General features: G+C 40.5%; 1 protein-coding gene across 9 annotated transcripts in view; it reads right to left on the bottom strand.

The window, feature by feature from the left end:
- DNAJB6 (DnaJ heat shock protein family (Hsp40) member B6) overlaps window positions 1-24,787 on the bottom strand; it is a 182,851-nt gene extending 158,064 nt beyond the window's left edge. For 4 of the 9 annotated variants that reach the window (XM_041408330.1, XM_041408332.1, XM_041408334.1 and 1 more), the window contains exons 1-5: window positions 23,484-23,629; window positions 15,582-15,690; window positions 14,118-14,227; window positions 11,391-11,450; window positions 10,925-11,035 (exon numbers count right to left, since the gene is read on the bottom strand). In XM_041408330.1, coding sequence (XP_041264264.1) covers window positions 10,925-11,035; window positions 11,391-11,450; window positions 14,118-14,227; window positions 15,582-15,646 — 346 coding nt within the window. In that variant the 5' untranslated portion in view covers window positions 15,647-15,690; window positions 23,484-23,629. Of the gene's footprint in view, window positions 1-10,924; window positions 11,036-11,390; window positions 11,451-14,117; window positions 14,228-14,756; window positions 14,867-15,581; window positions 15,691-23,483; window positions 23,638-24,738 lie in introns of those variants that run through there. The other 5 variants (XM_041408329.1, XM_041408326.1, XM_041408327.1 and 2 more) reach the window with 4 other exon arrangements.
- Window positions 24,788-25,590: the final 803 nt, after the last annotated feature.

The raw sequence follows: 25,590 nt of genomic DNA on the forward strand, positions 1-25,590 counted from the left end.
CTTCCAGATAGGTTGTATTAATTATTGAAATCTAAAAACAGCAGCCAGGGACTGATGACTCATAATCCTAAAGTGTTCCAAGTGTTTAATTTAGCACTTGCCATATTAAATACTCCAAACATGTATTCTGATGCACATTTAGCAGCAAAGCATGAAGGTTTACACACAGTGTCCCAAGGAGGCATTCAGTCTGTACCAAGCAGGAAGGAGAGGGCAAAAATAGAGAAAGGGGGTCATGGATAAAATGATTTTCAAATTCTAGTTCCACTGTTATGTCATTCAGAACAGCTATTGTTCCACCCTCACCAGGAAGACAATAGTCTCTTTCCAAAAAGGAAAAAAAAAAGATGGGGGAGGTGTTGGGCCATGGGGTACAACACCAGACCTATACAAGCAGTCTTTATTTACCAGAATTATCAGAAAACTGCTTTTCTCTAATTCTCTTGAGACAAAGAACAGGAAAAAAATTCATAAACCAGAAAGTCAATAAGCATAATACTTGCATTAAAACCAGAAAAGTTTAGCAACTACAACTACTCTCTTCATCAATCACAACTCTCCCAAAATGAGTGTTATTGAGAACACCAATGATTTTATCAAGTTCTTCAGTACTGAAAGTTTAGAATAAGCTTTTAATGAAAACTGAAGAACCTGGTGATAGCAGCAATAGAGGTATGAAAGCAAGGAAAGACTTGTGACTGCCTGACTGTTCAGAAGTACAACTGACAAAGTGAAGGTCAGAAATGCAGTATTTGTTCCACTTCTGGTACCTCCACAAAAATCCAAGCTGATTTCTAACAAATCACCAAGTTAAGACAATATGCATTATGCATCATTAAGTAATCAATATGATAATAAAAATATGTAAGTTACCATCTGGTTTAGGTGCAATTACTTAAATGTGAAACGCCACAAAGTATTTCTGCTGAACAAGTGCAGCTGCTAAAAAATACCCCTACCCCCTTCCCAACCTTCATAGTCATTGAGTAAAACAACACAGGAACAAACTTTTATCTTACATACACTAGCAAGCAAGTGGTAAGATTTTTTCTACCTCAGACACTTTTTGTTTTGTAGCTTCTTTTTCTTCCATGTAAAGCAATTTTTCCTCAACATAAAGTTGACCTATTAGTACCTTTATAGAAGTCAACCAACACTTAATGTGGAAACGTGGGAATTTTATAATTTCCAAAACAAGCACTATGTCCATTTTTAAAACAGGCTAGTTTTGTCAGTCTATCATATCAACCAGCAAGTACAACCACAGCAGTTAATTGTTTTGTAGTCCAATTTATTCTCACAGGAATGACTCATGGGTTAGTTATGAAGGTCATTCACTCACGTGTACAATGATCTATATACTATATTACTCCCACTGTTAAGCTTTCTATTTATAATCCAAATTTTCTCGTTACCTGGAGTTTGAATAAAAACAAAACAACCTATCATGTAAGCTCTGAGTTTTTAATCTCCCACAGCGTATCAGCCTATTCTCCAAGTGAATCTCTCCTCCCCAGCACAACAGCTGCAGAAACAAAGTTATTTAAGGAAGATCATGGACTCTCCTAGAGATCCCTGATATCAACCCAGCTTCTCAGTGGATTATTGCCACACCAAAGCCTAACCAAGACTTGGCCATGCCTTATCAGCCTGCACAGCAAAGGAAGAGGTCAGCACTTGGTATCAGCACGTGTTCAACCGTCAGGTGATTGCTGTCAGCAGCCTGGGAACAATTCTCCAGCGCTCTTCCTGTAATTCTCTCAAGTGAGACACAGCAACCACTCTACCGCAGGGCACTGCAGAATGCTCAGCAAGATGGATTATGCTGAGGCAGGAAAAGGGGCAGGACTTGTCAGAGAAACTATTCCTTTATGATTTTGACAACCAAGTACAGCAGGCAGAAGAAAAAAAATACCAAAAGCACTGAGAGAAGGCAGCAGGAGGCTGCTGCACTATCATTTGTTGTATCTACCACCAAATACACATTAATATAGCTAGGCAGACCCTGTTTATGCTTTTGCTCCCTAAATCAGGATGATTAATAGCACCACTCAGCAAATAATAACATTTCAGCCCTCTAAGTCTATTTTAGCAGAACTTTTCCATCCCTGATAACCTTTTCACAAAAAAAGGCCTGTTCCAAACAGTACAAATGCAGGGTGTTGGGTTTTTTCCTAATGATTCCTCTTACTGTAGTCATTTTGGTACTTCCAGTCAATTTTTTACTGAATGTGAGCAGCATATCAGATTAAGAAATCTAAGCAGCAAAAAGAGAAGGGGGGGGAAAAAAAGTCAAGGCATTTCTAAAAAGGGGAAAATACTATATAAATACAACTTCCAAGCTTCAGAAAATCCAAATGTTAAACCACTGATACTTAAGAGTATTACCAACCACTGTCTGGAGATAAATTCAGTATATTATAATCTAGGTATTACCAGAAGCTTATGGGAGGACAGAGTATTAGATTCAGTTTCAATAAAAATGTTGGAGTATACTCTGTCTTCTAGTGCAGAATTTGTGGTGCTGTAAGAACAGCAAAGATCAAGAGAGAACAAAAGGTGAGAAGCCTCAAGGAAGCCAATAAGAAAGACTTTTTATCTATCAACAACAGCAGATGACATGAACTCTTCAGAAAAAGGCAAATGCTTAAGCAAAGAACTCAGGGTAGCCCATTACCAAAACACCAGGCAAAATGAAGGACCTCAGGACTCTTGCTGTTACTAGGTAGCAAGACTGAAGTTACAGAAGCCAAAACGTTATGTGGATTTTGGAACACAAAACCCCCAGCAACACAGAAAATTGTACACTAACAACTCTGCCTGAAAATAACTGAATTTCAGGTAATGTTTCCAGGAAAATCATTGCCAATTCAAATGCAACAACTGTCTTGATCCTCTGGGTAAAACATTAAACCTGCTCCCTGCAAACCAGGGAATAGTACCTTGCTTTTCTGTAGTCAGAGGAAAAGCATTTCACCTCTAAACAGGTCAAATAACAAAAACTACTGTAATAAATATAACACTAAAGCTCAAAATAAGGCAGGTCATGATCTCTCCACACTGAGGTGTCCCCAGCTGTAACACAGAAACAGGATTTTTTCCTTTTCAGCTCATGGCAGAATACGACTTAAAAGACCTAATTGTTTTCCCTTGCTGCCTTGTGATCATAGAACCAAATAAGTTGCATTAATTCACTGATCCAAAAGAAAACACTGAGTTGTTACTTTTACGTTGCACCCATGAGCTAATCTCTGATTAGCACTGATTAGCACCCATGAGCACTGGAAAGACTCGTGTATCAGAAAACAAATGGGCAGGAAAGCACCACACAACAGGGGAAGGCAGGAAAGGAGTCAAACCCCACAATTTGAAGCAGCCCACAATGCAGCTAAAACTCAAAATTCATTATAGCAATCTAAGGCATTAGCTGAAATTGCAATGCATGATAAACTACAAGTGTCACATTTCCTATGGCAGTCACTTCTACCAAGACCCCTGTATCCTGGCTGTTGCTTGGAGAACTAGATCAGGAATTGATATGCTGAAAAGAACATCTCCAGATGAAAGCAAGTTCACCCACATCAATTCTTTGCTAGAGTTCACAGGGTGGCTGTAAAAGCAAACTGTGCTGGATACAAGACAGGCAGCAGCACAAGTGCCCAAGAAGGGCCAAAGGCAGCACAGGAAGATTCTTTCTGCCATAGAATGATGCCATCGCTGAGTGCTGAGCACATTCCACTGCAATGCCATCATTCACCTCCAAAAATCAAAGGTGTTGAGATAAATGGTGAGCTGTCAGCAAATGCTCTCCCATGCATGTACTGTCACAGTCAGAGATGCTGATAATCTTTTCAGGACAGTATGCAAAGGGAATTACCCTGTCCAAGCAGGACCACTGCTCAGGCCCCACTCACTGCACCACCTCCCCAACCAGTGAACCTTCTTTCCTTTATTCTTCACCACCAGAGCCTGACCACTGCCTCTGCAAAAACACAGCACCTGAGCTGAGTGCTCCTGCTGCAGATGCAGGAGGCTGGCACTGGCACAACAGAGGATAATGGAGAAAGGATAAAGGATGCTGTGCAGACCCAATGGAAGGGCACAGCCAAACCCAATGGCACTGAGTGCTGCTGCAGTAAGCAAAGGCTGCCTGCCCCATCCTTTCCTCATATCAAAAGCATCCTGTAATGACTTTACACATCCTGCCAGAAGAGAGTATCAATGCAGGTCTGAACTGTGCTTACACAAAGGGCTGCAGACACAGTACCCAGAATACCCACAATACCTAGACACAATACTCAGAATTCTTGGAGTAGGTGTTTTCTACCTTGTATCCTGTCTGAAAAAAGTTTCAAATATGCTAATTTGCAGTAAACACACACAGAACCTCATGCTACAGCTCTGGAGAGCACTCAGGCACTAAAAAACTTACTATCAGAACTGGAGGGGCCACCTGTAAGCACTCTTGCATGGAAATATTTTCTTCCTTACAAAGTAAGCACACTGTTGATGCCCCTTACTAAGGAGAGACACTAAGATGTTGTTGCAAGCACTGTTGCTTCATGTGCCTAATGTTTCAGTATGGTTTTTGTAAATTGGTCTTTTCTTTGGTCTTTTCATAAATTATATGTGAAACAGATGTTTGTCCCACTCATTTAACAAATTACCAGAAGAAGCATTTGGAGGTCCTTCTAGTGATTTATAGCAGAGATCTTGGGATTCATTCGTTTCTAGAAAAGGAGACCTAAAACATCACCTTTGAATGCCATCTAAATGGTAATTACAGAGATGCTGGAGTATGCTAATTAGCATTTCATACTTATCAAATGAATGCTCAAATGTTCAGGCACACCTTAAAAATGGAGGCAACTTCCATTACCTTCCATTTCTTATGACCTGCTCTCCTTAGAAGATGTTCAGCATTTGTGCTCTGACCCATTTAACCAGCTACCTGTCCAAGAAAACTGAATGAAAATATTTTCTTGGGGATTAACAACCTCAACTGGACTAGGACTCCCAAGACACGCTTTGGCTAGTATGCTATCAAACAGTTTCTCAATCTATCTAATGGGACATTAAACAAAGATTAAAGTTTTAAGATAAACATAAGAATTTGGAGCAAGGCCTCCTCCTTTCAGCAGGGCTAATTATGTATTAGTTTGGCCATGGAACCACAGCACTACCTACTCCTGTCTGATAATGCTGTCTGGGTGAGACAATTCCTCTGTTTCAAAAACCCTCTTTGAACCTATCAAGTTACTTCTGAAAAATTCATAGTGAGACTTGGACCACTCAGATCTAAGACTGGTGGTTATGAAATAAAAATGCACATTCATACCAAAGCAATGAATGCACATGCAAATCTGTCAGCACTTCATAAATTGCACCAAAAGCACTAAATTTACATCAACAAAAAGATTCATTACCAAAAAGACACTGCTGTTCAAGATAGCTTTAAATGAAAGCCACCTCCATTTTCAGTTTTAATAACCCATTTTACTAACAAATACATTTTGCATTAGAACATTTAAACAATCAATTATCAGAAATTGGATAGCATGTGAATTAAAACCATGATCTGATTCTTATGTGAATCTTTTGCTACAGCAAGACAACTTTCTGTCCTTGAGACAAGTAGTTGGATTAAGCTGTCCCATTCAGTAAAAGCATCCTAAAGCACCTATCATGTAGAGTTTGCAATGATTACTGCACATAAAATTTCCTCTCTCTTGTCAGGTTAAGACTCTTTTGCCTGGATACTATAAGTAACTCACTATACTTTTCCAGAATGGTCCTGCTTCTTTTTATGTAATCAGTATTACAGTAATCAATCTGAAGTAATTCTGACTTTTGATGGAACCAAACTACACACCAGATAACCAGGCTAGCTGACATTCTCTGTGACGAATATTTATATCTAACTAGTTGTATGAAGGTTTGAAGCTTCATTTTACCTTTCATTTCCAAGAGTAGATTTTTAAATATCTCATAAACCAGGTAACCAGAATTCTCAGGGGAAAACTCCACAGAATTCCTATGGGCTTAAATGCATTTGATTAAACTACATTGTGAATTCTACTTCACAAACTAAAAAAAAAAAAACATTTAAGACATTTATATATTACCATCTCCAAATGTACATTTAGAAACCACAGCGAAACTGTCAAGGCTACAGTCAATGTTTAAAGAGACCCACAAACAGACTTCTCCTGGGACATCAAAGTCCATAGGGGGCATCCACCAGGAACAATTTATAATGTCACATTAATAACATATTCTGCCAGGGAGAAAAGCCTGGTTCCTTGTGGAATTCATTTAACTACACACCCCGGCACTGGAAGCAGTTTGAAATGCCCTAAACCATCCTGTCAAGCTTGTAGACACAGCTGCTGGAGGATATTGGTCTGCTGTAGGCCCCGAGTTGTATTTCCTAGGCCACACACAAATTATTCAGGCATCATTGATACATCTGGAGTCCACTGAGATGGTTTAGGGTGGGTATGCAGTTCAAGTGTAGGAAAAAAAATAATTAACTCCTTAAGAGGTTTCTGTTGGGTAATGTCATGGTCATGCTATACCAAGATCATCCATCTTTCACAGTAACTCCTCACTGACAACACCTTCCAACACCAAACCCACTCTTGAAGTGAGACTCTGAAAAGCCTCTAAACCAAAACCAAATCAATTCTTCAACAGCCCAGAAACACAGCCCAGCCTACACCAAAGCACATAATTTTCTGTCCCTCAGCCTGAAGCACCAGTCTTTCATCAATACACTTCCATTACCAGTGGTAACACTGGAACCTTTCTCTCCTGTGAACTGTTAAATTACAGAAAAAAAAAAGGTCCTTGAAAAGTTTACATGTAAAATACAAATAAAACACAACACAGAACACAAACCAAATCAAAGCAAGCACCACACGGAGTAGGATATAGCTGAAGTATAAAAGTTTAAGTACACTGACATGAAAAACCAACCCTTACATTAAGAGTAAACAGTCAGAGAGCCAGAGGTGTATGGGACAGACTGAACAGCACATCACTGCTATACCAAGGCAGTACTTTGCAATGCAAAGTGTAGTGCTGCATAGGAAGCACCAACTTTTCTTCCTGTCACAAGGAGCAGCATCCATCCATGTCAGCAGCTAAAAACTATCCCTAGGAGAGCTCACCAGGAATACTCACTCTGCTGTAACCACGTGCCACAAAAAGCAAGCCCACAAATCTCAGAGTAAGAGTTAAGTATCTGTCATAGGACCAGATCAAGTTTTTAAAAGTACTTGCCTTCATGCACCCCTAGATTTACAAAGAATTTGCCTGGAAAAAAGCAATGAAAATAATCTGTGACTGTCTCCAGTGCAACACACAGCACCTAACATTAACTTTGCTCCATCTGGAAGTGTTCAGAGCTGTCTCCAACAGTATTACAGATTTTCATTTGAAAAGTCTGAAGGGACTCATCATTTAAAAATCTACAGTCTCCTCTTTCCTACAGATGAATAAAGATGCCTCTGTTTATAAAGAAAACTTTCTGTAACTGCAAGAGCAGTGCAGTATAGTTCAGTAGAGTTGAACAGACTGAATTCATAGCACCATTTCAGAAATTCTTCAAATCCATAAATTTACAGGAATTATGCATATGAATGCTGCTCTTTACATACTCAATGACAATCAGGATATAGAGAGGCCCACCTGCATTCTGTGGGCTTCACTACATGCCACTTCAAACTGCATAAAAAGTACAAATGTTTTAAAGTATTTATTCAATTTCGTCTTTGATTCCACCAGTACACATTTTTAGAAAACATGACCTCAGTACTTATTTAGTGGCTTAGAATATCAATTATAACCTGAGTAGGTCGTTAAGAAGTTACTAATTCCACAGAAAACTCATCAACGAGTTGAAAACTCCTCATTTTTAGAAGATAAATTCTCTTATTATTCAGGACAGAACTGTTTCATTAGTGTTTCAACCTAGCAGAACCTATAAGGGCTGCAGTTCACCAATACAAATATTCATGCTATACATGCAATTCTACTGCTTGCTTTTGGAATTACAAAATGCACTACATTCAAATGAAAGCACGCATATTTTTATGTTGTACTATCTTGAAATATCCATGTATGTGCAAAGACCAATTCAAATACTTTTTACAGAAATTTGTGGAAAAAAATTGTTTGGAGTCACAATTGTTAAAAGTCACAGATTTTTCCATGTTAGAGAACGTCTTAAACATTTTAAAGGAAAAAAAAAAGTGCTCACTTTGAAACCTTCCAGCTACAAAAATTTCAGGAGCTTATGCTCAAAATCCAAAGCTTAACTGAGGGTTTTAGGCCTCTGGTCACTGACACTGCAACTATCCACATAGAGAGGCAGCTTAGGAACGATTAGTTTTCATTAATAGGAGTGCACACAACACTGCTGCCACCGCCAGAACGTTGGCAAGAAGCAGAGCCTGTGCTCAGTGCTCTTATCTTCCAGCTGACAAAGACAGTGATCAATACATGAAGTAGATAACCTGCTTCTGAATAAATAAATAAATCTGTGTGTTAAGCAGGGGGAGAATGTCTCTCTAGGTCACTAGTGCAGAGGTACGTTGTTAAGTCCACTGTTGCCCAAGGCAAGATGGATCACAGCCTCTACAGGAGGGGCTGTTGCAGCTGCAGTACCCCAAGGAACACTGGCAGCAGTGGTACCTCCATTTGATAAGGTGGACAGCTCTGTGCACTGGGCTGTACAGCCTTCCTTCTAAGGAACCCAAAAGGCAGGGCCTCAGCTTTCTTTAAGCCTATCATTTATTTAACAGCAGAAACTAAACTTCATGGCTTTAAGGTTAATCATGAATACTGACATTTTCAGAGACAGGAAGTTAAGTCTTCTGCTAGTCTTGATGAAGTAAATCCAATCAAAATCAAACACAGCCTATGTCAGTCTCCCACTAGTAGCATCTCACCTATACAATTTACTATAAAGATATTTGATTGAGAACCAACTATTTTGTTTAATAGATCTTCAATCAAAAAATTAACTAACTAACTGAACACTCTCTCCCAGCTCCTCCACACTAGCTTCCTACTCAACAGCTTGCTGAGATTTTTCCAAGTTTTCTATCACACAATCACAAAAAAACTGAGTTTGACAAGGACCTCTAGAGCTCATCCAGTCCAATCCCCTGCTCAAACAGGATGTACTGGAGTGGGATTTCCAGGACCACTCCATATGCCTTCTGGCTATCTCCAAACGTGAAGATTCCACAACCTCTCTGGACAACCTGCTCCAACACTGCTGCCCTCACAGTACAGATGAGCTACCTTAAGTTCAGGCAGAGATTCCTGTGCTTCCATTTGTGGTCATTGCCTCTGAACTCTCAACTCCCTTCCCAATGCACTGATGAGACACTCTCATCCTGAGCTTTCTCTCCACTGAACAATTCCAGCAATTCTCCCAGCCTGTTCTTCATGTGAGAGAAGCTCCTGTAATTATCTTAGTGGACTCTTCACTGCACTCTATCCAGTAGCTCTGTTTCTTTTACTGTGGAGCCCAGAAGTGAACCCAGTACTCCAGATGTGTCCTAACCACTGCTGAGATCGCTCACCTAAATTGAAATCCTTGCCTAGCATTTCCTAAAATTCTGCTGCAAACAGTGAAGAAGTTGCATTTACGCAGTTCAGAGCTCATTCTACTCATCAGTATTTTGCTAGAAGTTTCCTCCAATCTTCCCTTTCCTACTTTTAGCTGATTTCACACTGGATCCAACTGCCCAATTCAGCTGCCTATCTTCTACCAGATTCTTCCTCTAGCTACTCACCTAATCTCATCTAATTCATCAACTACCATTCTACTGCATTCAACCTCTAGCCCTTCAACCCCCTTTCTAATCCTTCATTAGTCATCTAACAGCTGATGATCCTGAAATAGCAAACCAGAGAAAGACAGAATTAAAATCTGAGCTGAACTACCTCCTTAATGCTGCCAAAGACAATAAATTACTTATAAAAGTATTAAAACATTTACAAACATTATTACAGAGCTAAATCAATATCTACCTACTGAACAGGAAGAAAGCCTGGTTTTTCAAGTACACTTCTTACAGTTTTCAGTGTGGAACTTTCTCACAGTAAATACTGAACACAGGATCTGTTCTGCTTTATGCGTCAGCATTTTGCTGAGCTGAACACACAGAGAGAGATTGCATAAGAATCAGAGCACCTCTGAAAAGACCTTCACTAGAACAAGCAAGAAGACCTTCGGCAAGAGGGCAAAAAGATTACTTTGACAACTTTTATCACATATTGCTTCCTTTAATGAATGCTTCCTAAATGAAGAATTCAAGCCTCAAGAACTATTAATCTGAGTCTCTAAAGGTTCTATACCCCAAGCAAACAAGTGACATGAATTTGGAGTGCCTACATTATGTATACAACTGTTCTTATTCTGACATAAGAAAATCAGTCCTGCTAGGACATAAATTCACACTGAGAGTTACGGTGTAACAGTGATAGTTAAGCTGTCCCATTCAGAAGCTTTCAAAGTTTTATTTTTTCATTTATTTACAGGTCAAAAGAGAGAAATCAACAGACTAAGTTAGCCTGCTCAAATTCTCAAGAGAAAATTCCAGTATGCACTTTTTCTGTTGAATATGATTTCCTTTCAACTTAAGAGACATGGCAGACATCATTTTATGGTTTAGCAAACCAGGCCTTCCAACAAAACATTAACTGGCAAGCCCTACCTGTTCTGTAGTATAAAATTAACCAAGAAACGGGTATGAAACAAAAATTTCAAATATCATACAGAATACCAGTTGTTTGCCTCATTTTCAGAACTATTTCTAATAAAACTACATTAGCTATGTTTGTTTTGTAAGAGTGAAGTTTTAGCCACACTTTAGACACATGTAACTAAAACCAGGGGATCACTTACCGAAGAAGTCAAATGAAAAGGGGTCCCTTCCACCAAAAAACTCCCTGAAGACATCATCTGGGTTGCGGAATGTAAATCCAAAATCAAATGGATTATCATGATGATTTCCACCTGCAAACAAAAAAAAAGGGAAAAAAGTTAAATTTCAGTTACTTTCACATATTCTTACTTATAAGAAAGTTCACACCTATAGGGTACTTGAATAATCTAAAATTACAAACAATTCCCAAAATTTCTCTTTCAGATATCATTTAACTTCAGTACACACATTACTTCATTACTTTTTATAATAGTTTCTCTGTTTTCACATAACAGCAATACCTTTTATAATAACTAGAAAAAACTGTAAAATAATTGCAATCTTGATTTTTAAAAGACTGAATTTTAGGCCCTAGTACAGGCATTTCCAGATTCCTGTCTTGAAAAGAAAATAGAGAAAGCAAAAAACTGCTGGTTGTCAACATACCTCCACCTCCATTTATTAGGCCTTCTTTTCCATATCTGTCATAGATGTCACGCTTTTTAGCTACAAGGAGAAGATGTACATCAGTAAACAGGTTTGTTGGTTTTGTGAAAAAGTGTGCAAAAACACTTAACCAGCATTCTCAGTTAAGCATCTTCTCAAAGCTAGTTTATTTAAGGAAGTTCTGGCTGAGCATCTTCAACAAGAACTGCCAAAGCAATTTACTTCAGAAAGAACAGTTACTGAAATTCAAACTTAAGAGTAAGTTGTAGAAAGTCCAGTCCTGATGTATAAGAAAAAGTTTGGTTTAAGAAAATAGAAATTTGCCTTTAAGAAGAATATGGCAGATTTCTTCTTTGGACAGCCACCATGAAAAGCTTTAAGGCTGTGAAGGACCTCTGGACTTCAACCTGCTCCCCCACACAAGTCTAACTGTAAAGTTGGTCACATCTTGCCTGAACAAAATGCTGATGGCATCAATTTCTGAGAGAAGAATTCTACAGGCTCTCTGGAGGGCAGTTCCAGTGCTCAGGCATTCCCTTCCTTCCATCCCACTTGCAAACCTTGACCATTGCCTCTTTTCCTTTTCTTGCACAAGGCCAAGCCCATTGTGTGGAGGTTATGAGAACAGGAGACCAGTGTTTATATGAATGACTGCAAACCCCTAAAATTAATTATAACCACTTCTGCTGGCTTAATTGTGGGATATGGAATGGAGAATGAAGTGATGTTCCAAAATGCCATGGAAGGATGTGACTCAAACTGCTTGCTCTCTATTACTTCAGAAGGCATGGAATGACATTAATTTCATTGCAGAACAGACAGTATTCATGAGAAAGGAGAGAAAAGTGAACTCTACACTACTGCACAAGATCAGATGGCACTTTGGTACTGGAAGGGAACCTGAAGTCCTTAAAGAGGCAGACAAGACAGTTCACTTTGCCTGCACTGTTGTGGGAGTATCAGTCAAAAACCAATCAGGGCATTTGATTTTATTATCTTAATATTATTATGCTTTTCCCAGTGGAATCTCTTCAGTGAAAGATATTTTTAAAATTTAAACAGCATCACTGAAAGAACATGCAGTTACCTCAAACAGATGCCTGAAAGTAAAATACTTCTGACTAACAGGAATTAAAATTTTATATAATGGTTATCATCTCAAGTAATAGGAGCTTGCAATAGGTTCACATGCAGACAAATCCCCAAAGCTTGATACATTATCTGTACTGCCCTTCTAGACAGCAGTTTTTAAAGAAAGGAGGTTAACATACCCATCAGATTATGAAGAAGAAAGCAGCAAGGTAGATAAACTGCCATGGGCAGGAAACAGCAAGGGTGCCCTGAGGGCTCACAAAGACCAAAATTCATCTTGAAAAATGTTCCATTTTTGAAACCACAAGGTTTCCCACAAGGGAAGTGTGTTCAATGATCACCCAATTTCAGTTTTGTTTTTTTTTTTTTTTCTTATGTAATCCCTTACAAAACTATTCTTCTGCCAAAAATCTGTCATCATTCAAGCCTGTAATGGTGTCAGAAAATGTAATTAAGTTTGCAGAGCATTTGACTGCCTCTCAACCACTGGGCTCAGGATTCTGGTATCCCTGCTGCACAAATGATTGTTAAGACACCAGTAACTTAGGATTTGGCATAAATCCAAAAACTGGCAGCACTTTTAGAAGCTGTTCTAAAATTCTAGCACTGTACTGTTTCCAAAGAACTTAGAGATCTGTTTAACAACCAGACCAGTATCCTATTTTTATCCTGCCCAAAAAAATTAGCTTAAGAAGGATAAAGTACTCTAAAAGACAAGTATACAATGAACTAATGATAAATTAAGTTCTTTTTCTCCCCTGTTAATTAAATATCAAAACCAAGCAAAGAAACACAGTGTACGAGACTGCAGCTCACTAAATCAGGCTGAACTCTGAGAGGTAATCTAGATGCTGCTAGAGCTTTAAATATAGCTTTCCCATGCTCACTGTCTCAGGTGAAATCAAGGACACTTCAGAAATAGCATATAGACAGCTGCAGTCAATTACAGAGGAAAATAATCAAAGTAGCTTAAATCACTTTGTTATGATTCAGGCTGCTTTTGTCAGAACACTGGCAAAAGTTAATGATACTCTTCAAGGAAAAAGACATGGGTGAACTGTAATCTGCATTCCTGCACTACGTGGGTCAGACTAAACACCTCTTTCAGAACAATTCAAAATAAACACTATCTTTAGTATCACAGTTGACCGAATTTACAAAATTCACTCAAATGAAATTCAAACTTTCAGCAAGTATGCTTGGGTTTTGTCAAGACTAGTTTACTGTTACAAAAACTAGAAGCTGTAGGCCCAACAGTGGATACTTCAGAGTTGGTGTAGCCTGACTTTAGAGGATAAACACAATACCCCTATATTGTCAGTAACACTGGCCTCACCTGCTAACATAAAATTAACCTTGGGATTCACAGAAGTCTCTACAGAAATGTCTAGCAGACACTGAATTTCAGTTTCTAGTAGTTTGATTACCTATCTAGAGAGATCCTGAATTTTTTATTTCAAAATTTCTGCTTATTCTGTCTTATCTGCAAGCATCTTTCTCTTTCCTTGCTTTTCAAAAGGAAGAAGTCAAGCTGGATGGTGAACCAAAACTACAATATCCTTTCAAAGATCAACACTTTCAGTCTTATCCCCAGGACAGAGACAGGCAGTTCAAGAGCCCTTTTGAAATACCTACCATCTGACAAGACTTCATAGGCCTCAGCTACTTGCTTGAATTGCCGTTCTGCCTCATCTTTATTGTCTGGATTTTTATCAGGGTGCCATTTCAGTGCCAATTTACGGTATCTGAATGGAAGGAAAACAAAGGATAGTTTACTCTGAAATAATAAAATATGCTATAGAAATAAACACAATGCTGTCAGGTTAAACAGGTTGTCAAGGATCGAAATAAATTCCTGGTGCTTTGTACCTTGCATTTAGATGTTGGGACCAACAGATCCTGCAGGAACACAAAGAACCCCCTACTCAGATATGTTTTAAATTAGAAGGTAGGTTTGGGGTTCCTAACTTATTCTGAAATTATTCTTGTGCATTTCTGATGATCCACATCTGCGAGACCTAAGCAAAACATTCCAAAGTATCTCTGCTGTGGGCTTCTCCTTAGAGCTCTGTAATTATTCAACACTACAACCAACCAAGAGAAGCATCAATAGGGACCTGGTATGTTAAAAGTTGATAAAGCTCCAAGAACAAATAGTCAAGCTGGATGGTGAACCAAAATTACAATATCCTTTCAAAGCATCACAGATCAACACTTTCAGTCTTATCCCCAGGACAGAGACAGGCAGTTCAAGAGCCCTTTTGAAATACCTACCATCTGACAAGACTTCATAGGCCTCAGCTACTTGCTTGAATTGCCGTTCTGCCTCATCTTTATTGTCTGGATTTTTATCAGGATGCCATTTCAGTGCCAATTTACGGTATCTGAATGGAAGGAAAACAAAGGATAGTTTACTCTGAAATAATAAAATATGCTATAGAAATAAACACAATGCTGTCAGGTTAAACAGGTTGTCAAGGATCGAAATAAATTCCTGGTGCTTTGTACCTTGCATTTAGATGTTGGGACCAACAGATCCTGCAGGAACACAAAGAACCCCCTACTCAGATATGTTTTAAATTAGAAGGTAGGTTTGGGGTTCCTAACTTATTCTGAAATTATTCTTGTGCATTTCTGATGATCCACATCTGCGAGACCTAAGCAAAACATTCCAAAGTATCTCTGCTGTGGGCTTCTCCTTAGAGCTCTGTAATTATTCAACACTACAACCCACCAAGAGAAGCATCAATAGGGACCTGGTATGTTAAAAGTTGATAAAGCTCCAAGAACAAACTCATTGCGACATCCTAACATCAATGCCTTCTTTGACAGCTACACCTGCACACAATTCCTATCCTCAAACGAAACATTTTAGGCTAAGTGTTCATAACTTCTTACTTAGAGGGGCAAAGCTAAGCCTGCCCCTAGGTTGATGTACTTTGCAATCATCCAAGATCACAGCTCAAACATTTGAGTTGATAAAGTAGCATGTGCAGGAATTTGCAAAAGAACACAGGAAGACAACGAAGCGTGAATCCAAAAACCATGTTATTACATCTGTCTCTTAAAATCCATAACATCTACAGCAGTGACACTCACGCTTTTTTGATATCCTCTGCTGAGGCATGCTTCTGCACTCCCAGAACTTCATAATAATCCACCATGTTTCAGGAGTTCTTGTGGTAACAACAGCCGAGTCTTTCCAGTCCTGTAACAACAACAACTTGTAAATAAAGCTTGTCCAGTACTGCTACCTCATAAAAGTCAGGTAGGAGCCTGGTATTGCCTTGTGTCAAACCTGACCGAAGAAAGACAAAGTTCAAATGCTCCAAACCCCAAAAAAAGAAAACCACTTTACTTTAGGTCAAGAGATCAAACAATTACTTTAATTCAGATTTTTATGTTCTTTAATCCCACTGAAACACAGTACACAAACACACAGATATATAGCAGTTCCTGAAACAGATCAGACTGATAAGCTAAATTTAGTCAGTATTTTAAGAAGGGCATCTGGATCACAGTTTTCATGTAGATATTAATAACTCTGAATGCAAAAGTTCACCTGTCATCTATGACACCTGTCATGTCTAAAGCACATATGGGCATAAACAAAGGGATCCATCTTTCACATCTGTTCTTCAGAACATTACTTCCACTGACATACTCCCTTCAGAAAAGCAATGTTTGTGCAGGTCTTGGAAATTTAAAACTTAGTCTTGGTGAGACAAAAAAGCCTTTCTTGTACTCAGACTTTGACAAAAAATGTGCACGTTGCCAAAGCTACTGAATACCATTTGCCTCCTTTACATTTACCAAGAGAAGCACATAACCAGGCAAGATTGCTCCAACTGCAAGGTAACAAACCAACTCAAGTGCAGAGGCACCTAGTGCTTGTTAGTATAAAGAAACAGTTACCACAGGCATCCTGAGAAACCTAGAAGTTAAAAAAAGTAATTTAAATATTAACAGTTTCTTGTCAACATTAGAGAATAATTACAAGGAACAGTTACACTGACCATTACTCCAACTAAATGACTCTAAGATGAAAGAACCTTTCTAAAAATTTTCAAGAATGTTACATGTCTTCATGCAATGGTGCCCTTCTCTCCACCATTAAAATATCTCCATTCTGGCAAAACTTCCAAGCCCCTTTCCATCCTACCACTGCTGGTTTGTTTCAATTTAAGGAACAAGGAAATAGTGACCTTTACCAGTAGTTATCAACTTGTTGCAGGGAAAGTCACCTAAATGCTCTCAGAACATAATACAGTAATGTATTAGTCACATTTTCTTATCTTGTGCATCAAGAACAAAAATTCATTGAAATAACAAATAATCTTTTCCCCGTCAAGTCATTCAGCATTTTTCATTTTAGCCCAGGCAGTCTCAGTTTCCTTTTCTTTCCTATAAATTCTGAAAGAACCAAGTGTGATGTAGCCTAGTGAAATATTCTGAAATCAATTTATTGATTTTTTACATGTATCTTTCAACATTCTGGGATATAAACACTCAAAAAAGACTTCCTTTTAAAATAAACTGGTACATCTTCAAAATATGTTCCTGCTGTAGGTTAAAATTTAATTAACTTTAATTATGGATTATGGTTACACACACATTTCCTCAAATGGTGAAACCAGTTTAAGAGATACCCTGCCATGCTTCTTGCCCTCTCCAAACTACTTAAAGAAGCAAATGTATTGGAGGACCCACGTGTTTAAAACTTGCGTGGTTTTAGCAATCCACTTAACCATACAGTCCCACAAACACAAAATTAAAATGTAGCAAGTAAATAGCCCTTTGAAGAAATCTCCACATCAAAAAAACCCGTAAGGGTATAGTTAATACTGTGACCAACACCAAAGGAAGTTGGGGGACATACATTAACATTAAGAATGCCAATAATAATATACTGATGGCAGGGTTCAATATGTAAACACAGAGATTACCAAAAATATCCCAGGATATCTGCTATCAACTGGCCTCTCCAGTCTTGCTGTTTCCCACACAACAATTAGAACAACTCTGTGAACACAGAGGCGAGAGCAAAGTCAGTATGGTTAAGTGTGTTATCAAATCCCACAGCCAGCTCATGAACAATAGTGTACATGGAACATAGAGGTTGCAAAAGCAAATCAGAAGGAGGGAATCCAGTACGAGTCAAGCTTAAGTCTAGAGGTCAGAGCCCCTCCTAAAAAGAGAGACAAGCCTAAAACTAATAAGCAAACAGCAAGAAGCCAAAAGAACAAGAGCAGATACCATGATACTAAGTATTCTTTCCATACTCTCCTTTTCTTACATACAAGATTTTCAATAGCTCTCCTCCCAATTCTGGTACCTATCTTAGAGGGAAAACTTAAAACTCAAGCTTCTAACTAGGAAAAGCAACACTTAGATGTAAAAAATAAATCACATCTTTTCCTACTGAACTTTGTACACGCAGGTAGTCGTACTGATTTCAACACAGTATTTTTTTTAAACTTTCCTGCTTGTTTAAAAGCAATGTTGCAGATCTGTGATGTTCAGATTCAATATAAACACTATATATCCTCGATAACAGAAGCCTGAACTTGGGACAAAAAAAAAAAAGCTGAAGCAACATGATGACCTCTTAACAGATAACTGTGACCCTAAAAAGCTATTCCTACAAGATAGAGAAATTATTTGTTTCAAAGAAATATCTGGGGATTGCATATTCTGTCTTTAGCGAGTGTAAACTGGTCAGTTTTCATTTGTCACTAGTATGAAGTTTGGAATTAAAACAAGCCAGAAATCTCCTGAAGAAAGAAAGAACGAGAATATTAAGAATTTGTTTTGTTTCTTTCTCCTAATCAAAGTGTCACTAAAGTCAGGTGACAGGAAGCATTCATCTCTGATATCCTGTTATTTCTATCTGCTACTTATCATAAAGCATAAACTGTACTGCTGAAAACTTCAGTTATCATAGGAACTTTTTGTATGTAAAAAGGTTTTTAAAATATTTACAAGAAAAAATTCTGCAGCGTCTTTTGTCCAGCTAAAGAAAAAAAAAGTCAGCTTGTGTTTAGCCCCTCAACAGCTGGACAAAAAAACACCATGCACACCCACAAAACCCCCCTCGTCCAAACTATCCAACAATATTCACAAACTAGAAAATACCTCTATCTGCAATCTTTTCAGGACAGAATAATTTAAAATATTTACTCAAGAAAACAGCCACCATTAGCTTATAATAAAGCAGAATATGAATGATCATTGACTTAGAAAATAGAAAATGGCCAATTAAAAACCAAAAAACTGGTACTTTTAAGGCTAGTAGAAATATGCATGGTGAAAATCCCACAATGTTTCAAAGATGCAAACCATATACCTCCCTGCAAGAAACCACCCAACTGTCCCAATCAAAATGACATGACAAAAATCTTCTCCAGACACACAATCTGTCAAATAATTTGTCTCCAAATATACAAGCAAGGCTCATTAATTGCCTAATTAGAGTTTTTAGAGTTTTTTCTAAAGCCAGGAGGAAGCCAGCTCACATTAGCTATTTCCTGCCTCTATCCACAGAAAATCTTCAAAATTTCAGAAGAAAAGACAAGCCAAAAAAATAAACCAGCTGAAAGGAGATGTTTCATGGCCTTCATGTTTGCTCGCAAAAATCTGTATTTCCCTGAGCTGGGAACTGCACTATGCTTACAGTCTGCTATCAGCTACTCCAACTCCTTCTCTGGGGCACGAAAATCAAACAGGCAAATGTTTATGTGAACCAAAGGTTTCCACAGTTTATGGATTTCTCAGGCATCACAGCCGAAGGCAGCCTTGTTCTGCTTTACAGAGCAGTGGCCCTGAACCAGCAGCTCAATGCAAGTGACAGAGCCACATGACAGGCCCAGGCCCTCCCCACACAGCTCAGCCAGAGTTACCAAACCTGGCTCATAAACTCTCTTTACAGTCCTCAGCTACACAAAAAGCATAAGAAGTATTGCAAAAGACATATATGTAGAGAGCTCCAAACTTTTATAAGATCAGATGGCAGAGAAAAGCAAGTAATCACACGAACAACCAGCAGGGCTGACAAAGAAGCACCCCTAACTAAATACGGAATGGGGGAAAGCATCCAAACGAGAAATTCTTTAGAGCAGCCAGGAGGGAATTCAGACAGCAAGGGGCATGCGACCTTTGCAGTCAGCTTAGTCAGAAAAAGTTATCTATTTCTGGCCATGAAGCAATGGGCAGCACAGAGAGTCCTCAAAGATGCCAGAACAGCTCGAGCTTAGTGACTCCAGCAGTCACCTGGAGAGCAGGATGGAGTTCCAAACTCCTGATTCACAAAGTTCACAGAGCAGGCACTCATCAACATCCTCTGCAAGTCCCACAGCCACCCAGGTGCCAGCACCTGCCTGCTTTCCATGGCCTTGACTAAAGGATTGCATCCTGCTGTCAGCTCTGAAGGAACAAACACCCTGCTCTGAATCCCAGTTCACTTTGACTGAACTCACAAAAATACGAAAATTCCCACAGTTTACCAGAAAATGTTTAAAGAGTAAGAATGCTAAGGAACAAATAAAGTTACTGATGAGTGCAAGAACACAGAGCAAGAAAACCTGCGCAAGGTTTTAATGTGATTAATAAACCTGACAAATACATTTAAACAAGGCACCAGCATTAATTTTTTCCTCCCACTTATACATACACAGTGCAGTGCAGACTAAAGCATATTAACAACTTCAATACTTTTACTTACCTAAGCTCAGAAAAACTGTTTAAAACAGTTTAACTTCACAGGCTCCTGAAATTTATTCTTTCATGGAAAAATGTAAATTTACCATATAATTTAAATTAATACAATGTACTTAAATAGCCACGTTTATGCTCATTATTTTAATACTCCCTCAGTATCCCCAGGAGATGAATTTACTAAAATGCACATTCCAAAAAGCTTAGTTTAATCTCATGTTTACAGCAAACATCCTGCTTGTATGTCAGACAGCAGAGTGGATTTGGATACAGTTATCACGATACCAGCTCACACAGGGAGAAGGCAGCTGGGCTGACTGCTTTACCTTGCAGTGCATGTTCCACTGCAGAAAAGCCAGCAACAACAAAACTCCACCACAGCCAAACAAGAGACACCTGTACAGGACACCCTCACCCCTTAAGGCAGCAAGCCACAAAGAACTCTGTCCACTCCTCTGCTCCCCAAGGCAGCAAGACAACTCTGGCAGGAATTACGGGGCTTGGTCTGTACTGCTGCCCGGCACATGGAAAGCCCATAGAGGGCAACAAGTAAGAAACCATTAAAAAAGAGTGAACCAACCAAAAATAGAAACAGAAGAAATCCAAAATCTTCATCTGTGAAAGAAATGTAAACTGGCTCACAAAAAACAGGGAAGGATGTGGATCAGTCAACAGGCCACCCTCACTCCCTTGGCTGAGACTCTCCTGCTTATCCATCCGATCTCTGATAAAAAGGGACTTATTCATGATCTTTCCTTAAAGCAAAGGAGCACTTTTCCAAAACAACTCAGGTGTCCAAATTTGGAATTGTGTCGCAAATATCTGGAACACTGTCACCCTCCTAAAAACTAACCATAAAAGGCTATTTTATACAAAGTAAAATCTGTATCTTATCTTAAAAAATGTATGATCTGCATATGATTAAGCAATTAAAAATGGTGAAAGCCTCAACTGAAAGACATGGCCCAGAAAGTTTTAGGCAAATAATAACATGCAATCAGATGATCCTTTAGGGAAAGGAAAATAGTTCAAAGTTTCTACACATTTCCCCTGAAGTGTTTTTGAGTCATGATAACTTTATTTAAGCCAAAAACGAAAAAAGAAAAAAAAAACCTTCCTTAAAGCAAAGAACAAGTTCTTTTTCAGAGTGTTGATAGGCTGTCATGGATTCAAACTACATTTTAAGATAGAAAAAATATTTCTAATCAGAAAAGTTAAAGTTTTAATAAATACTGGCTACAATGTAGCTATGAATGGCTTCAGACTTACTATATGGCCTTTAAGATCCTTGTTAAGTACTGTCCTCGCTAATATCAGTGGGATTTCAGTATCCAGAACAAATAGAAAACATAAAACCTACAACTAGTAACTGTAGGAGTGAAATGCATATGCATGAATTATTTCTTCCCCAGCAGTTAAATAAATAAAGCAGAATTATTTCATTAAGTCTAAAGTACGGAAAATCCAACATCCATCCAAATGTATTTCATTCAAAAGAAAATAGAATTTAAACTGGAATTTAGGATCTGTGTTAAATGCTGCCAAGCTGAATTTTTTTTTTTTTTTTTTACTGAAATATGACCATTTGGGGACCCTCAACTACAGTTTTGTTTTAAATCTATCTTGAAAAAAAACAATCATCATATGCAAGATCCAACAAGTTGTGACAAAGCAAAGCAATTTCTCACTAATCCTTCCATTGCTTGAATAAGACAAAGGAAAAGCTTTGTCAGGAAATGTTTCCAGCGCACAACTGATGAGGTTCTTTACAAATGCTATTAGAGAAATGGAGCACTTCCTACTTAAGGAGCACAATGCTTAAGCATAAACCTCACACAGCCGAACGAATTCCCTGGGAAGCATCCCTGCAGGGCTCAGAAGCGGTGGATGTGCCCTGGAAGGCCGGAGCGGCCCCGGCTGCCCCGCTGACATTCCCGCCCGTTCCGGGCACCAGGAATCACCGCCCCCGTCCCACGCCGGCTCCGCTCACACAGCTCACTGCGCCAGCGAGCGCGGCACGGACGCACAGCAAACCAAACACCTGGGATTTGTTTCTCGTGTACGGTTAGCAACTCCTATATCCTGCATGAGATGATGATTTAACTAAGTTATCCCATCTACCCGCATACATTCCAGAACTTCTAATGGATAAAAAAAAGAATACAGTCGGTAAAGAAATCTATTTATCCATTAAAAAAAAAAAAAATCAGTAGCAAAACACATTAGCCCTCTAACTGAAAGTTCAGCGTCACACAAAAGTAAAGCCCTCCCCTCCTTCTTCCCAAACCCAGCCAAGATAAATCAGCAAACTGCATCGACCTGGGAAGGACAGAGAAAATAAGACAGAGAAGCTGTCTGGGTAAGAATCTGCTGTAGTTTGAAGCACAAGTACTAAAAAGACAAGCCCGATGGACAAGGAGAACTCTGCAGTTTACAGATTTAGTTTACATTATTAGTAGCACTGCAGTCTCAACAGTGCTGACAATAAAAGAAGCAATTTAAATTTCTACTCCAATAGAGCTTATTTAAGAAAATTAATTCTAATTTAACTTCCATTTTCAACACACTCTTATTCTCCACTGAGAAGTCAGCACAGACGCCAAGAGGAGTACACAAAGTTAGAGCAGTGTTGTGCAATAGTTAAAATTCTGGTTGTTTGCAGTAAAAAAGTAATCACAGAGACAAGATCTTTAAGTACATTTACTCATTGGGCCAAACAAATCTTCTTTGACAACATAATCCATCAAACTAAATGGTATTTTCACTACTAGGCTCTTGATCACCAGCTGAACACAAAATCCCTAACTGGAGTGCAAGGATCTCCAAAGAGTAAACAGAAATTAAGGTCAGCAGGCAGCAGTGACTGCAACCTCTGCTGCAGGACGGGAGAGGCAGAGCCTTGCTTCATCCCAGTTGTTCCCTTTGTGTCAACACCTTTTTCTTATCACTTTTTGACACTTTATACCCTATAAACTCTTGGGTTTGATCACCGACTACGCAACGACACAAGCCTAACCATTTGTACATTATAAATGCAGCTTTCAAGTTACCATACCTAAGTAAGTAGCAGTTTATTATTATCATAATTTAGAAGAGATCTGTTCAGTATTTTGAATGATTTCGAACACCTTTGTTAGCATGGCTGAAGCACACGTTTTCAGCAGCCAAGGAGAGCTCAGACAGCAACACAACCCGAAGTGTTGGTGCAAACAGGAACGCGAGCCGTAAACCCAGCCCACTGTCCCCTCCGGAGCGCAACAAACACCGACGACAAACTGTGTTCCTTACCTGGCAGGGTCAGTTTTCAACTCGGCTCGGAACCTGGCAACAGCGAGCTCAAAACACCCGACCTCTGCCGACCTCACCCACAACAAACCTCCCTCCTGCCCCTGCCCCGAGCAAGAATCACGGAGCAGAACGTAACGAAACTGCTTCCATCGGGGGAGAAACACAGAGCGTTTGGCTTAGGATCATCGGGGGTGGAAAATCCTCCGAGATCATCCAGTCCAAACATCCCCCAACACCGCCACTTGTGCCCCTTAACCACCAACCCCACCCAGCGCCACATCCAGGCGCTCCCAAAAGACGGTGACTCCAACGCCGCCCTTGGCAACCTATTCCAATGCCTGACCAGCCTAAATGTGAAACATCTTTTACATGATCTAATCTGAATCTGCCCCGTCTCATCCTAAGGCCGTTTCCTAGCAGAACGTAACGAAACTGCTTCCATCGGGGGAGAAACACAGAGCGTTTGGCTTAGGATCATCGGGGGTGGAAAATCCTCCGAGATCATCCAGTCCAAACATCCCCCAACACCGCCACTTGTGCCCCTTAACCACCAACCCACCCAGCGCCACATCCAGGCGCTCCCAAAAGACGGTGACTCCAACACCGCCCTTGGCAACCCATTCCAATGCCTGACCACCCTAAATGTGAAACATCTTTTACATGATCTAATCTGAATCTGCCCCGTCTCATCCTAAGGCCGTTTCCTCCGGTCCTCTCACTGCGGGCACGGCCAAAGAGTCCGGCCCGTCCGGCCCGACCGTCTCCTTTCAGGGACTGTGGAGAAAACGAGAACACGACACCGCTCGCAGGCCGCCAAGGCACTACCCTGCGCCAAAACGCGCTTTAAGGACAAGATCTGTTTAACGAAACGAGGCTCGCCCTCATCCCCTCGAAACCGACACCACTGTGAGCAAGGAATGGAAATCCGGCATTTTCTCCTGCCTTGCGGCGCGCAGGCGGCAGCGCGGGCCGGGGCCGAACGTCCCGGGGCTCGTCCCGCTCCGAGTGCCGGGGGCAGCCCCGGGCAGCCGCGAGCTCCCCGCGATCCCGGAGTCCCGCCAAGGCCAGGCAGAGCCCCCACGGCACCCGGGGCCGATCCAGCACTGCGGGGCCTGCGCCGGCCGCGCCGCGAGGCCCCGGTACCGGGGACGCCGCTGCCGAGCACCGCGGCCCGGCCAAGCGCCCGCTCCCCGCTGCCCCCGCCTCCCGCACGGCCGCGGCCGGGCTGCCCCGGGCCCGTGTCCCCCGCACTCACCCGCCGGTGGCTCCTCAGCGCGGCCGCTGCTCCCGCCGGGACAAACGGCAGCGGCCGCAAACAGGAAGCGCCGCCAGCGCGCGCCGTCACTTCCGCCCCGCCGCTTCCGGAAGTTTCTGGAACGGCCCCGCCGGGTGTCCCGTGTGAGCGGAGAGCGCCTCCTGCCGGCGGCCGGAGGCGCTGCGCCGAGCCGAGGGCGGGGCTTCCAGTGGGGGCGGGGCTTCATGAGGGGAGGATACACACACATACACATATACACATACATACACACATACATATACATATACACATACACACACACATATACATATGTATATGTTTGTGCACTGCGTGTTTCAAATGGCAATGGCTGCTCCTGGCTCCACAGAATCACAGCCTGTCTGGTGGGCCTGATGGTGTTCAGTCAAGGGCTGGACTCTCAAATTTTTTTTCCAACCTAACTAACGATGTGATTTTGTGAAGCAATGCCCAAAGCAGCCGAGGGGAAAGGAGAAGGAAAAACAAAAAGAATAATGTTAGGAAACATTCTTTGAGTAGGTGAGTTTGGTTGCTAGAAGTGAGATGGCAAAATTTCTTCCGCTTTTGTGTCTTTACTCTCAAAAACTGGGAGTGCCGAAGAGGACGGACCAGGCTCTGCTCGGTGGTGCCCAGAAGCAGGAGATGAGGCCATGGGCAGAAAATTATGCACTGGGGCTCCACTGAACATGAGGAAGAACTTCTTTACTGTTTTACTTCTTCTACTTTAACTCTTTGCTTTTTTACTGCACTGTTTCAGTGCAGGTGACCGTGCACTGGAGCAGACTGCCCAGAGGAGCTGTGGAGTCTCCCTCACTGGAGATATTCCAGAACCAT

This window comes from Onychostruthus taczanowskii, unplaced genomic scaffold, assembly GCF_017590055.1.
Source record: "Onychostruthus taczanowskii isolate IOZ18803 unplaced genomic scaffold, ASM1759005v1 scaffold3, whole genome shotgun sequence".
Taxonomy (NCBI): domain Eukaryota; kingdom Metazoa; phylum Chordata; class Aves; order Passeriformes; family Passeridae; genus Onychostruthus; species Onychostruthus taczanowskii.